General features: G+C 42.5%; 1 protein-coding gene across 5 annotated transcripts in view; it reads left to right on the top strand.

Moving 5' to 3' along the window:
* Positions 1-5217: 5217 nt before the first annotated feature.
* The window catches only part of map7d1a (MAP7 domain containing 1a), a 39760-nt gene continuing 31780 nt past the window's right edge, over positions 5218-13197 (top strand). For all 5 annotated transcript variants that reach the window (XM_035635424.2, XM_035635410.2, XM_035635417.2 and 2 more), the window contains exon 1: positions 5218-5636. In XM_035635424.2, coding sequence (XP_035491317.1) covers positions 5567-5636 — 70 coding nt within the window. In that variant the 5' untranslated portion in view covers positions 5218-5566. The remainder of the gene's footprint in view (positions 5637-13197) is intronic.

Below are 13197 nucleotides of genomic sequence, written 5' to 3'. Positions count from 1 at the left end.
TTTAAAATAGACCCGACAAATCCACGAACAAAGACTGATTATGTCATTTATTGGGTGACCTCGGACCCTGTTGCTTTGTTTTGGATTTGCCAATGACCTTTGATAGAAAAGTGAACATTTTGCAAGTAAGTAAACAGGAAAAATCTTCAGACTCTTGATTTTCTATTTAATTTTCTCGCAAAGTTGAGCTCTTTTCGGCCTTTGAAATTTATTGTATAACGTTTTTTTGGTTGTTGAGGATTGTTTGCAAAGTGTAGAATCCCGTGTTTGCCTCGCTCTGTCACAATACAATGGAGCCACAGGTCCAACCATACTGTATCTAAAACATGCAAATTACAAGACTATTGGATGTGAAACTTGTAACGCAAGCAAGACCCCCCGACTCTGGCCCACAACGACAGGCAGACTAAATTCAGATGATTCAAACCAAACGGCCCCCCCCCCCCCAAGAGAGACACACAAAGAAACAGGCAACTCTCCCACACTCTATCTCTCCCTACACCTCTCTGCTTGCGCTCACACACATAAAAATATATTTTCTCGGTGTGACATGTGATGTGGCGGCTGATTCAATCACGCCACAGGAAAACAAAAGACAACACGGTCATAAATGATTTGGATCTACAGGCCCCCCTACGAGTGACGCCAACGCCTGACCCTGCTGAGTCGATAACGAAAATAGTGTCACTTTCTGAAACCAGACCAGAACTGCTCACCGACCTCGGCTCTGAAGATCTGGTGAATACGGTCCTGGCAGAATGTGTTTTTAATGCGACAGCTTACGTTGGTGCGAGCAAACATTTTTCTGCACTAAATCCATCACAGTGAATTAACTTTACATCAGCATACCCTGCTGCCCAAAATGCCACCGCTTGCTAAAGGCAGATATAGTTTATTCAGAAGTCTATAACATAGGCTGGGTCTATGTTCTCTTGGGGACATTCTGAACATTCCTGCTATTGTTATTTCATTACGAGGCGGAGGGTTGCCCTTGCCATTCACAGTAGCTGACCTCTCGACTCACTGCCGGTGGTGGTGGTGGTGGTGACCGTGTTCCTTGGAATAGAAAGTGAAGCAGGGACATCAACCACGGCTAGAGCTCTTGCTGTTGTAATTTGGTGGCTTCTGTGATTTTTTTTTTTTTGAGCAGATTCTAAAATCACTAATTCTGCTTTCATGCTGCAGGAGTGTGGCTGAAATAGCTCGGCAACTATTGGATGCTTATTTTGGGGGGGACATTTTTTCGCAAACATTCATGCTCCCCAGAGGCTAAAGTCAACTGGCATTGGTGATTCCCAGACCCTTGTGTAGTGCCGGTATGGGATTATTATTTGCAGACAATTTGCTGTGATATGATATTACACATCATATACATATAAGCTGCTTCAAGCCCTATTCCTTGACAAACTAAATAAATATATCAGCAGGTTAAACAGCGTCTCTGAGATAATGGGATTTGATTGACTTGGCATATTCATATTGAAGAGGTTGCTGTCTGGATGACCTTTAAGTGCAATAACCCTTTGTGATAACTTTTTTCCAAAAGAGCTGCCTTTGAATCCTACTAAAACAGATTAGGAAAACAGGAAAGCTTACTTCTTTTTGTATGTAAATCAAGTCACATTACTTCCAGGACTCTGTGAGTTCTCGGGGGTCTTTTTTGTTGTTCTTACTGTTGGACTGTACCTTGTCCCTTTCAGGAGCAGGGGTCCCCGTTAGTTCCTGCTCAAACAACCCACTACTCAAGGAGGGAGGAAAGAGACAACACAGGCTTCACAGGGCTATCTTCCTATAGATATAGGCTCTCATCAGTAGCTCTCTCTTCTTTTGCGGTATCAGTTGTACCGTGTCGTTTGTTACTGGATCTCAACTTCATCTTCTTTTATCCCTTTGAGCTCTTCTCCTCTGCTTCATTGTTTCTAGTTACTAATGGTTACAGGAAGTTTACTGATGCAATCATGTCCTCTTACTAGTAATATTTTCTTCTTCTGTCCTATTCCTAGTGCGCTCTGTTCATTTCCCTATTTCAATGCATGAACTGGCGATCAGTGCACTTTAATGAGATCTGTGTGTGTGTGTGTGTGTGTGTGCGTGCGTGTGTGTGTGTGTGTGTGTGTGTGTGTGTGCGTGTGAGTGTGAGTGTGTGTGCAGCTGCAGCCCCAAAATCAAGTCCTTTCTTGAGCACTCAGGGATGGAGAGAGACGCGGTCGGACACACACTTCCTGTGCGCATAGAGGTCACATCTTCACGGGCTGCTCACGGAACTTGTGAGAGTGAACCTATGTGTGTGTGTCTACAGTAGCAGTCGAAACCTGCAGACTTTCATGACATGCAACATTTAAAAAACATCTGAGGGAGGACAACTGGGTAATTTTCTCCTGTCTGCATATCCGCCTTACTTTGAATGGGCCATTAGCACAGCGTGGTGCAGAACGTGAAATAAATGGACACACGCCTCCTGACTTTCAGGAATGCGTTTATCCCCGGCCCTTTAATTTTCCTATCAGACGGCTGGTTTGTCTGTTATATACGTTCTTAAAAAAGGCAACTTTACCTTGTGTTTTGTACAATGTAAAGTATAAGGAGACTCTAAATTTGATATATATATATATATTTCTATTACTCCTATCCAGTCTACATTAAGTTAAATCAATATTACAGTTTCAAAATTTAAATTATGGCAAGAGGATGTCCTGTGTTAGATCGTGTGGCTTCTTGGAAATAAAATAAATGAATCATCTTGATTGATTTGTCTGTGAAAATTAATGTGGCATATAATTTTAGCCTGCAAATATCAAGTGCATTTAAGAGCCCCTATTTCTCAACAATCTGAAAATCTATGCACCACTCAGTATTTTTCCTCTAGAAAGTAGTTTTTTGTGTGTGTGCCTGTGTGCACAGGTGTTCACGTACAAGTGTGTGCACGTGTGTCGGATCCAGAGCTCGCTATAGAGCTGAGAATGAAAGGATGAAAGGATCAGAAGGTTCCAATACTTGGCTGAGCAGGCTAACACAAAAGATTTAAAAAACATGCATCCACAGAGCACTTCAAGAGTATGGAACTCTGTTTTTATTACTTCTGAATCATTATGTTGACTCTCCAACATATTTTTTTTATTGCAAATACAAAACAGGAAGTTATAAATGTGATTTTCGTGTCCAACAAATTAATTATTTAGTGTTTGTTTTGAACTTCTTTTTCCCTTTATTTTCTCTCCTAAGGATACAAAGTAGAGTGTGGAGGGGAAAACAAGTATGATCTGATTCGTGGTTTTCTTCAGTAGACACAATATTTCCATTCTTGTATTCTTGTCTTTCTATTTTTTACCTCAGAACAGAATAATTCAAGGATGCCTATACTAAGTAACCTACGCAATGATATGGATTTTTTTATTTATATATGAAATTATTCAGAATTTATTTCGATAATTTCCTGTTATGAGGCAGAAATGTTGTATGAGTTGAACTTTTTCTGTCACATGAAAAAGTGTAATAAAGGCTCAATAATCTGTCTAGGCCATGAGGCTCTGGTAACGTTGATGTAAGACAGAAAAATGGTTTCTGTGTAACGCTTAATGTGCAAAACATTTCATGTATTCTTGATACATGAAAATCAACCAACCTCGCACACACACACACACACACACACACACACACACACACACACACTACAACACACCCAACCCCCACCACCTTCGGCATCCCCCACTTTCCAGTTGCAGTGACAGGTGGCTCTTGGGGGTTTGGGGTGAACGGGGCTCAACAGCTGCACAAAAGAGCCCCACTGGAGTCCCTTTGACGGGGTGTTCCCTCTCAAGCGTGCCGATCGGCCCCTGGCCCAGCCCCCACCTCGGCAGATGCTCTAAAGAGAGATCCACAGGTGGTCGATGGGAAGACACTCTGGCCTCCTTAAGACTGTTACGTAACTACAATCCGTTTTTAGGAAACCAGTTTTGAACTGGTTTAATGTTTCCTCTGATTGAAAAAAGCTGAGTGAATGATTTTAGTAGCTCTATTTTAGGTGGAGTAATAGTCAGATATGCATCATCCTAAAACAACAACCAGGCTGACAGGACAATCTAGAGTTCTTTGTGCGCTGAAATTACATGCATGTACAACCTATGAATTCCAACAAATTAACATTAGATACCGTGGTTGTATACAAGTTGTAGCGAGGCGGCTGACCTAACATACTTTAAAAGCAGTGAATGTTGAAAGAGAACCCCCAAATTGTAGATGTTTCACTTTCTTCTCTTACATTTTTCGGATCAGTCTTGTAGAAACAGGGCAATAGCAGATTTATTTAAAAGTTGAGGAGAATCAATTTCTTTTCCTGGTTTCTTTATTCAGATAGTTTACAAACTCCCCAAAGTTTTTGACATAAAATCCTAAAAACTTGTCTGGCCCCCAGCAAAGACCTTAAACGTTGAGTCAACGTGTCTTTGGAAGGTTACCAATATTTACTGTGTGGACTAGTTTTTTTCTCCTTCCCTTTTTATGATGCTTTGGCACCCTATTAAGTTTGGAAACTGTCCTTTGTCCTTTTTTACATTTAGATGGCAGAGATTCATGGATGTATGCTGCTTACAGAAATACAAAGACATGCAATAGGAATTCTGGAGAGCAAATTGAATTGTTTTATAAAAATCAAATGATTTGCCCAAATAAAAATGTAAAATCCTGTTTTGGTTTTGACTGCACTGAACAGTTAATGCAGTCTCAGGTTATCTGAACAGAAATAGTTTGTTTTCAACAGAATTCCTCTTTAAATCGCCATCACACCCTCTCTGCGTTTCCACCTGACAGTGACAGTGAGCAGTGAGAAACTGTCGAACATAACACAAGTTATGCACAAAATCAAAGGTGTGTGCCCCCCCCACCGAGAAGTCTGAGGCTTTCTAGTGGACGTGTGAACCGAACTGCCCATTGCAGTTTCTAGAGGAGGGTGAGCCGAGAAGTTTCCACACTACGAAGCCCAATGTTTCCTACATGTGAATGTATTTGTTTTAGCCACTAAATTATAATGAAGCTTTATTGAAATGTAACACTAACCATGATTGCTTCACATAACTTGATGAAACAAAGTATTATTTAACGAAGTGTGGTAAGAAAAACAGCCACCTACCCCCCCTTTTTTCTTTTCTTTTGGTAATGGTACAGTCCGAGTCCGCAGACCAGCGAGGGACATTACGCATTACGCGCATTACGCACGAGCAGAGCATCAGCTGTGGAGAGTCGGGGAGGGACAAGCTTCCCTCACTCCTCCTCCCTTTGCTTTAATATCCCTACATTTTTTATCTAACTTCTGCGAAGAGGAGCAGCAGCAGCGACTGGCTGCTTCTGGCCCTGCTTTCTATTATTATTATTATTATTCATTTATTTATTGCTGGGTCTTATTTCTGCTCTCGGGAAGAAAAAAAAGGGTTTCCTGCCCGGTGCGTCCAGGACACCGGGTGCAGCTGGAGTGACTCGGAGCAAGTTTTTCCACCCCCCCCCCCCCCTTACATTCTGCCCCTGAGGAATGAGAGGAGTGCCGCAGAGGAAGAGCCCGAAGTCGCGCGTTTGAATGAACAAAAGACGCGAGGGCGAGGAGTGCGCCGCCGCCGCCGACATGGATGGAAATGCAGGGGCCACATGTGAGTGGTTACCAGTTTACCTCAGAGATTGATTTGTCTCTTTTTTCTTCTTCTTCTTCTTCTTTTTGTGTGCTTTTGTCATTGCACATCCCCCGGTGTCAACTTTAGAACCGCTGTAATGCGGGGTTGCAGTGGCGGTGAAGCGGTAAAGCGACGAGAGGACATGGACGTATGGTCGTCGGATGAATTATGAATTATGAGTAGTCCGTCAGGGGGTGCGGGGAAGGAGACGGTCCGCAAATGACGAAGGCAAAGGCAACTTTTGTCGCCGTCCGCGAGCTTTCACACCTCAAAGCCCGCAGACAGGTTTTGGAATCATCTGCGAGGTGATGAGGATGTTTTATTAATTGTCACTCACACCTCTTGATGATTAATGCAAAAAAAACCAAACCCACCGGCTTGACCATCAGCTGACTGCTAAATGTCTTCCATCTCAAAATTGAATGCTGTGATTTCTTTCCGACGCCAGCGTTATAATAGCCTATAACGCAATTTGCGTTACACGAGGTAATCTCCCCTATTCCCCCCCTATGTTATGTTTACCCTCACTACTGACATGATGCGGTCCCGGGCGGTCTGCCATCCCTCTCAGCAACTACAGGATGTTTTCCCGATTCCAGTGAGTAAGAATTCCAGTCGTAGATGCACAGATGGTGCAGATGCTGCAAAAGATGCATTTGTAATGAGATCATCTCAGGAGCAGCATAGAGAGACCCGCTCAGTTGCAGGTTCTATATGTGCAATGACAAAGTATGTGATGCAGTTCAAGGCCAAGTGTGGCGTCGACTCCCTCAGTCATGAACAACATCCAGTCTGAGACGTGATGTAATAGCCATGTTGGAAACCTTCCAGTAAAGCCGGTCTCTGCGGGACGACCTGCCTTGTGTCGAATGTTCCAGGCTGCACGCCGGAGCATTGCGTGTTAACACGTTGCCCGTTTTCTGGAAATGGAAATCGAAGGGGACTCACAATGTGACCTCCCCTCTGACAACAGAAAACTTCCTTCCTGCAGACATGGGGGGCTTCATGGAGGGATGTCGGTTTGGTCTTGGCTCCGTATGAAGCAGCTCCACCCTGATCCATGGGAATCAGAATAGAGTTTCTTGACACGGCCATGTTCTGTATAATATGCTTAATGAAGCCGGGAGAAGCTGTCATCACACGTCAGGCCTCTTGTTCGTAGGCCTTTCGCGATAGTTAGATTATCGACTTATTGTACGATAACATCCGTCATTTTTTTTGGACCTCAATAACAGCCATTGTGTCTAAATGCGTGTTTGTTGACATGCGAATGAATGTCAACAACAGACCAGCAAGTTTTGGCTGCTTCTGTCCTCTCACCTGTTCCCGTCGTATGATTAATCAATTACTCCTTTGGTCTATAAAATATGTTTTTCTTGTTGCTTATTGCTTGTTTCGTCTGTGGCCTAAACGCAAGTCTAAACTTTGGATCACATTTCTCTCAGCAGCAACACAAATCGTTTCGGACCTGCACGCGGCAACGAGCAAGCACACATGATTCAGTATCAAAAAACGGTCTTAAAACGACGATAGTATTGTTTATGGCAATAATTTCTGGGGCCATATATCGTGCAACAAAAAGTTAGTTATCATGACAGGCCTACTTGTTTGTGATGTTCAGTGTGTTTCTAGCTTTCTTTCGTTCTTTTATTTCTCCGTTATTAACCAACGAGCTGCGACACTAACTCCAGGCCTCTGATCCACGGTTTTTCCACATCTGTATCAAATCAGGATGACCTTCAGGTTATTGTTTAAACCTCACAACGTTGCTCTGGAGGAAAATCTATTCCTCCATGATACCGGGACACGACACTCTTTTATCAAAGGGGAAGGGGGAGCATTGGCTGTAGGTTGTAAATATAAAACATTCTTCAGCGAGATATTTAAACCCTAAAACGGCGATGCAGAAACTTTCCCTTCTTTTGTTGAAATCCAGCCACTAATGAGAGCTCACTTGATCCGCCTTGGTTGTGAACCAGATGCCCTTGTACCGGAGCAGCCGAGGGCCAGGCCCAGCACTGTGAAAGTCTGCCGTCAGGACTTTTGGAGAAGATCTTCTAAATCCCTCTTTTCTTCATGCAGGCTTTCTTCCTCGCTTCTTGCCACTAGTTTTGACACTCGGCTCTGTTTGGTTGTCTTCTTTAATTTCCGCACCTGAACAGATAAACTGAGATGAATGGAAACTTTTATTTTCCCCCTCCTTGTGATTCACCTCCTCTGGGATATTCACGTGCATTTTGGGTGAATGTGTCTGCCAGTTACTGGAGCTACAGAGTGTATGAGATGCTGAGGTGATGCTTTAAAATTCTAATGAGATAGAGAGCCAAGTGTTTTAAGCAACAACAAAAAAAAAAAAATACAAGCTGCTTAACAGCAGCCATATTGAAGGTAAAGAGCCTCAGAGGACTGACAGGGAGACGGATCCTTGCGTAGTCCTCGTCTATTGTGTGACGAGAGAGGATCCACCAGCTCCTGTAGTTGATCCTGTAGTGAACCGGATCAGTCGGCTACACTTCCTCAGCCGCAGGAGTCGTTATGTAATCAGGGGAATACGTGCAACCGTGGCCCTGTTTTTGGAGAGAGCTGCTTTTTTGGCATATTGGCATTGGCAAGGATCCCGTGAGCAACTCCTAGACGCACCGCCTCATGATGCAGGCTGATAACAACAGAGGCGAGGACACTGCTTTTGAGCATTGTGTTGTGAACAGTGTGGTGGTGGTGGTGTCCTGTGTGTTTTCATGAGATGTGAAACACGTTAAACCACTCGTGTGTAAAGTGTATCATCGGGCAATGTGTCATGTTGAGTATTTACCTCCACGGTTGTGTTTGTGGCGATGCAATTATGTTGGAAACCTCTGTAACACTATATGGATATCAATTTAAATAAATTAGCCCGGCCAATATTTTGGTGACCAAGTAAAAAAATTACAGATGACAATATATTAGTTGACACATATGTATTAAAAAGAAATGTAATGGACAATGACAATGATTTTATACAGTAGAATCCTAAACCTTTTGTATAGGTAAAGCAATAGGTTGTGTTATGCCAGTGTTCTCTTGTAATGTGCTGTCCAGTGGCATGGACAATTTGAAGCTTCAAGTCAGAACTTAAAGGAAAGGGAAAAATAATGTTACAACATAATATTTTTCATGCTTTTCTTGCTGTTAATTAATGTAATTTGAACATAACTGGGTGGTGCACACAGAAAAGAGACCAACCTGTGTGTGGTCTCCTTTTATAATCCCTTTAACTCATCATAGATGGCTATGATCACAGATTACTTCATCAATCAAATGGCTTTTTCAAGACATTTTAATCCGTGTTGCCTTTTTAAGATGTTGTTGCTACAATGGATTAAGTAGTAAACTGAGAAAACAGTTAACACTCACGATATTACTTTTCCTTCGGTGTGTAGATTCATATGTTATTCCTCTAAACTACTTGCTGCTGTAGGAGACTCTGGGCTTTTCAGTCTCCACATGTTCAGATGTGTTCAAAGCTCTCATTCAGCCCTATGAAGTTAAGAGAGAGATGAGAATTGAACAGTAACATCTGAGTCACAAAGGACTGACTGAAGTCACGCCAGCACTGTGGTGCAAAGGTCTGCTTTTAGGCTGTGACACATTTTCAGCTGTTTTTGGCTTTTCTGTGTTCCATCACACTAGATCTAAAATGAAAACACTGAGGTTTAATAATCGAGTTGCTGCTTCAAGAGTGTGTCCACATGTTGGTATGAACAGGTTTTTCAGAACTGAATTGTATATTTTTATTTTTCACTGTTACATTATGCTGGGGCTACAATTCCTTTACTGTTCACACAATGTGAGTTTGAAATTCCTTAAGTTTAAAGCAGCAAGTTGGCATTAATACTGCATACTGAGTCATTGTTTCATTTCAAATCCAATATACACAATACAGAGCCAAAAATGAGTGCACTGAATGCATGAGTATGCTCACATTTTGTGTTATATAGGGCCCTTAATGCACTAACCATATAGAATGTTTGTGTCAAGAATCAGAATGTGAAGCATTCCTTTTGGCAGAAACCAACTGTCCTGTTAGTTTAAGATAGTCCAGAGAGGGAACTGAACCTACAAAGTAAAAATGGAACGAGACAGGAGGAAGGCAAGACGAGCAGAAAAAAAAAGGCTAGAAAAAACAAACTAACGGCATTGCCTTATCCAGGACTGTCCTCATAGAGGAGGCATCACGTCACTGTTGATCCACTCGGTAGCACCCAAATGGTGTAAATCACACTGCCCAGACATTGACCTCTCATAAGTGAATGGAGGTGAATCAAACCCAGCACTCAGGAAAGGCAAATAATGTGGAGAGCCTTCCCATTTAACAGCACTCGCTGTCTCTGCAGTATTCTACCAGGAAACGGCTACTGTCAATACATGCATGTTGCCACGGTTCGTGTTTGCATTTGTAAGCTTTGGTCAACCTTTTGTGACAATGAGATAGCGATTCTGAGCCTGTGTTCACTATGTAAAGTAAACATTTTTTAAATTAATATTGGATTAATAATCAATATTGAACTTGCCTACCCCTGAATCAAATCTAACTTGTTTGACCCACGTGGTGGCTCAAATAACCTGGGGAAGGTTTGTGTGGTCTTACCTTGTCAATGATCAGTCCAACATTATACAAATGTCTTAAGGGTGCACAGTTTTTGTAAATGAAAATGGGCCAGAGAGACTTTTGGATAATGTGTTTGAAGAATGACTTATTGTATTGTCTTGTCTTGTAACAATAGCCTTTGATACATAATACAGTTGATCATTCAGCTGTACTTGGTAAAGACCACCTCTAATTTGCTGTCAGCTGCAGGACTAAAAGCTGGTAGCAGAGCCCCGATTATTAGATAATAAGTGATTAGTGTTATTGCCTAAAGGAAAGTTATGTGGTGAAAGGGATGTCTCAGTGGGTTAGTGGTTCGGCATGAGGGTGCTGGTTTGGACAGGGCCTTTCTGTGTGAAGTTTGCATGTTCCCCTGATGTCTGTGTGGGTTGTCCCCCAGTACACCAGTTTCCTCCGACAAACATGTAGCTAAGGTTAAATGGCGACTTTGTAGGTGTGAATGTGAGTTTGCTTCCATTTTGTGTCAGCGCCGTGATAGGATAGGTTGGGCTGTCCAGTGTTGTACCCCACGTCTCGCCCAGTGTCAGCTTGGATTGGCTCCTGCCCCCACGCAGCCCTCGAATGGTAAGCTTTAAAATGGCGATGAATGGATGGATTTGATGAAAGCCAAAAAACCTGTCCCCCAGTCAATTCAGCGGCAGTCTGGTTCACTTAGCTTGGCACAAAGACCGGAAACGGGAGGAAACAGGCAACCTGGTTCCAAGACAAAACACATTCATAATCAATTTGTTCTCTGCATCAAAGCATGACTAAACCCAAATGATAATTGGTATGCATAATTAGTTCAAATAAACAAATCTGGGAAAGATGTTTATTCATACATAAAACAATTCAAGGGCTCTGCTCTAAAACCATCACATACAAAATGCAGCACAAGACATGAAAACAAAATTATCGAGGCCTATATTTGGTTCTAGATGCTGTAAGAAAGTGACAGAATGCAAAAGAAATACGCTATTCTTACTTCCAACACGAGAGGTCCAATAAATTTAGACACGTGCTACTTGAAATCTAAACCTGTTTCACCTAACCCCATTCTGCCTTTCGGTCTCAACTGTGGCGCATGTTAAGGGCGGTGCAGTACTGCAGTGCTGTAGCCTAAATGTATTATCAGTCAGCTGTACCGCCCCTCTTTGTGGGACACTGGAGGGACAAGGGGAGGGAAGTCTTGATTTGGACCGTGTGGCTTGTTCCTGCCACCTCCATCGAGTCTGAAAATATCCCCAGACGTGTCTGCTCTGTGCTCTCTGGCCGTCTGAAAGTTCCAGTCACCAGACCTGTCTGGTGATATTAGAACACTTCCTGTTCAGCAAATGTAATACAACATATCCTGCTCTTCCTAAACATTCCCTGGCAGGTGTACCATATGTCATCTGGAGTTACTTTTCGACCCATTTTGCCGGTTCTTTCAGTTCTGGTGCCTGATTTCTTAGAAATTGCATTATTCAAAAACTTGTTGAATCCTTATTGGAACCTCATTACTAAGGGAGTAGGTGGGATTGGATGTTTGCCTCTTTGTCACCGGTGTTCGTGAAACCCATGATTGGACCCTGTTTACAGCAGAGTCCCCGTGGGTTTTTGTGTTGGGAGTCAAAGATCCAGCTAATGATAACTGTTGGGTATAATTGTATGTTGAACAGTCACAAGATTACTGCTTAGCGATGAATTTTTGCTATAGGTAATGTTCACAAAAATAACCATTTTGGAACAAGGTGACGAGAGACAGCACTGCGACAGCACTGCGAGTTACCTCAGACAAGAACACACACATTCAAACAGACTGCCACAGATGCAAAATTCATAGAGGAATTAGAGACTGAGGTCTTTGCCAGTGTCATTAAGGACCAGTCAGAAAACCTTTGAGAGTGCTTACCTGGCTGACCACAGTCCATTGTATGCACTTTTTACATCCAATGTTGCAGAAGACGTCCTATTATTCATTTATTTATTTCCTTGTAACTAAATGGTTAGTCATAAATCTTGACCTTTGAAGGCTCAGTGAAGCATTGTTCTTCTAGTCAAATGATTTGGGCATGATTGTATTAGTTTTAGATTGGATGGGGCCCCGTCACAAACACAATTACGAAAGATCAAATTCTTCCAACACCAGTGCAAATGGGCTACATCCTAGTCTGACAAGAATTGGTCCAGAACACCCAAACACCCCCACCCACAACCGTTGATACCAATTAGAATTAGATCGTGTTGTCACTTCCCAAATCCCCAAAGGGGACATGAAGCAGGTTGCCTGGAGCAACTGGCTGGCATGCCGATATACTGCTTCCAGCTATGAATGGCAGCTTGTGCGGCCCAGAAACTCAACCACATCCTCTGATGTCACAGAGAAAGCCTTGATTTTGGCGGCTCTTGACACTTTCTCACACCAGCTGGCAAGGCTGTCTCGGATACTTACTCGTTCATACTGGGGCATGTTGGTGACAAATGCGGGGTCCCCGGGGAGCTGCAGCTATAGTTTAGATTAGCGGCGCTTGTTGTCGGTGCAGCACACACTGAGATGATTAGTGTTGAAAGAATCCAAAGAAGACAAATGAAACTATTTTATAATTGATTAAGTATTTGCCATTTCTTTTTTTAAAAATAAAAATGCCAAATATTCCATAGTTTCAGCCTCTCAATTATGAGAAAATGTGAGAATGCGGCCCATGTGTGAATAAAGTGATAATCTCTAGATTTAGTGTTGGTCTAACAAAAGTAGTTGTTTGAATCAGCTTTGCCTCTGGGATATTGAAGTATTATCAGTATTTTTTATGGAATATGGATTAAACAAGAAATAGCCAGCAAGTTTGAGATTTGTTAGTGAAGATATCCTTTAGTTACAGCCCTTATCTATGACCAAAATCCCTTTGGGTTTTGGATCGTTAATCAGCCAAA

Source organism: Scophthalmus maximus, chromosome 1, assembly GCF_022379125.1.
Source record: "Scophthalmus maximus strain ysfricsl-2021 chromosome 1, ASM2237912v1, whole genome shotgun sequence".
NCBI classification, from domain to species: Eukaryota; Metazoa; Chordata; class Actinopteri; order Pleuronectiformes; family Scophthalmidae; genus Scophthalmus; species Scophthalmus maximus.
This window is presented reverse-complemented; position numbering and strand designations above follow the sequence as displayed.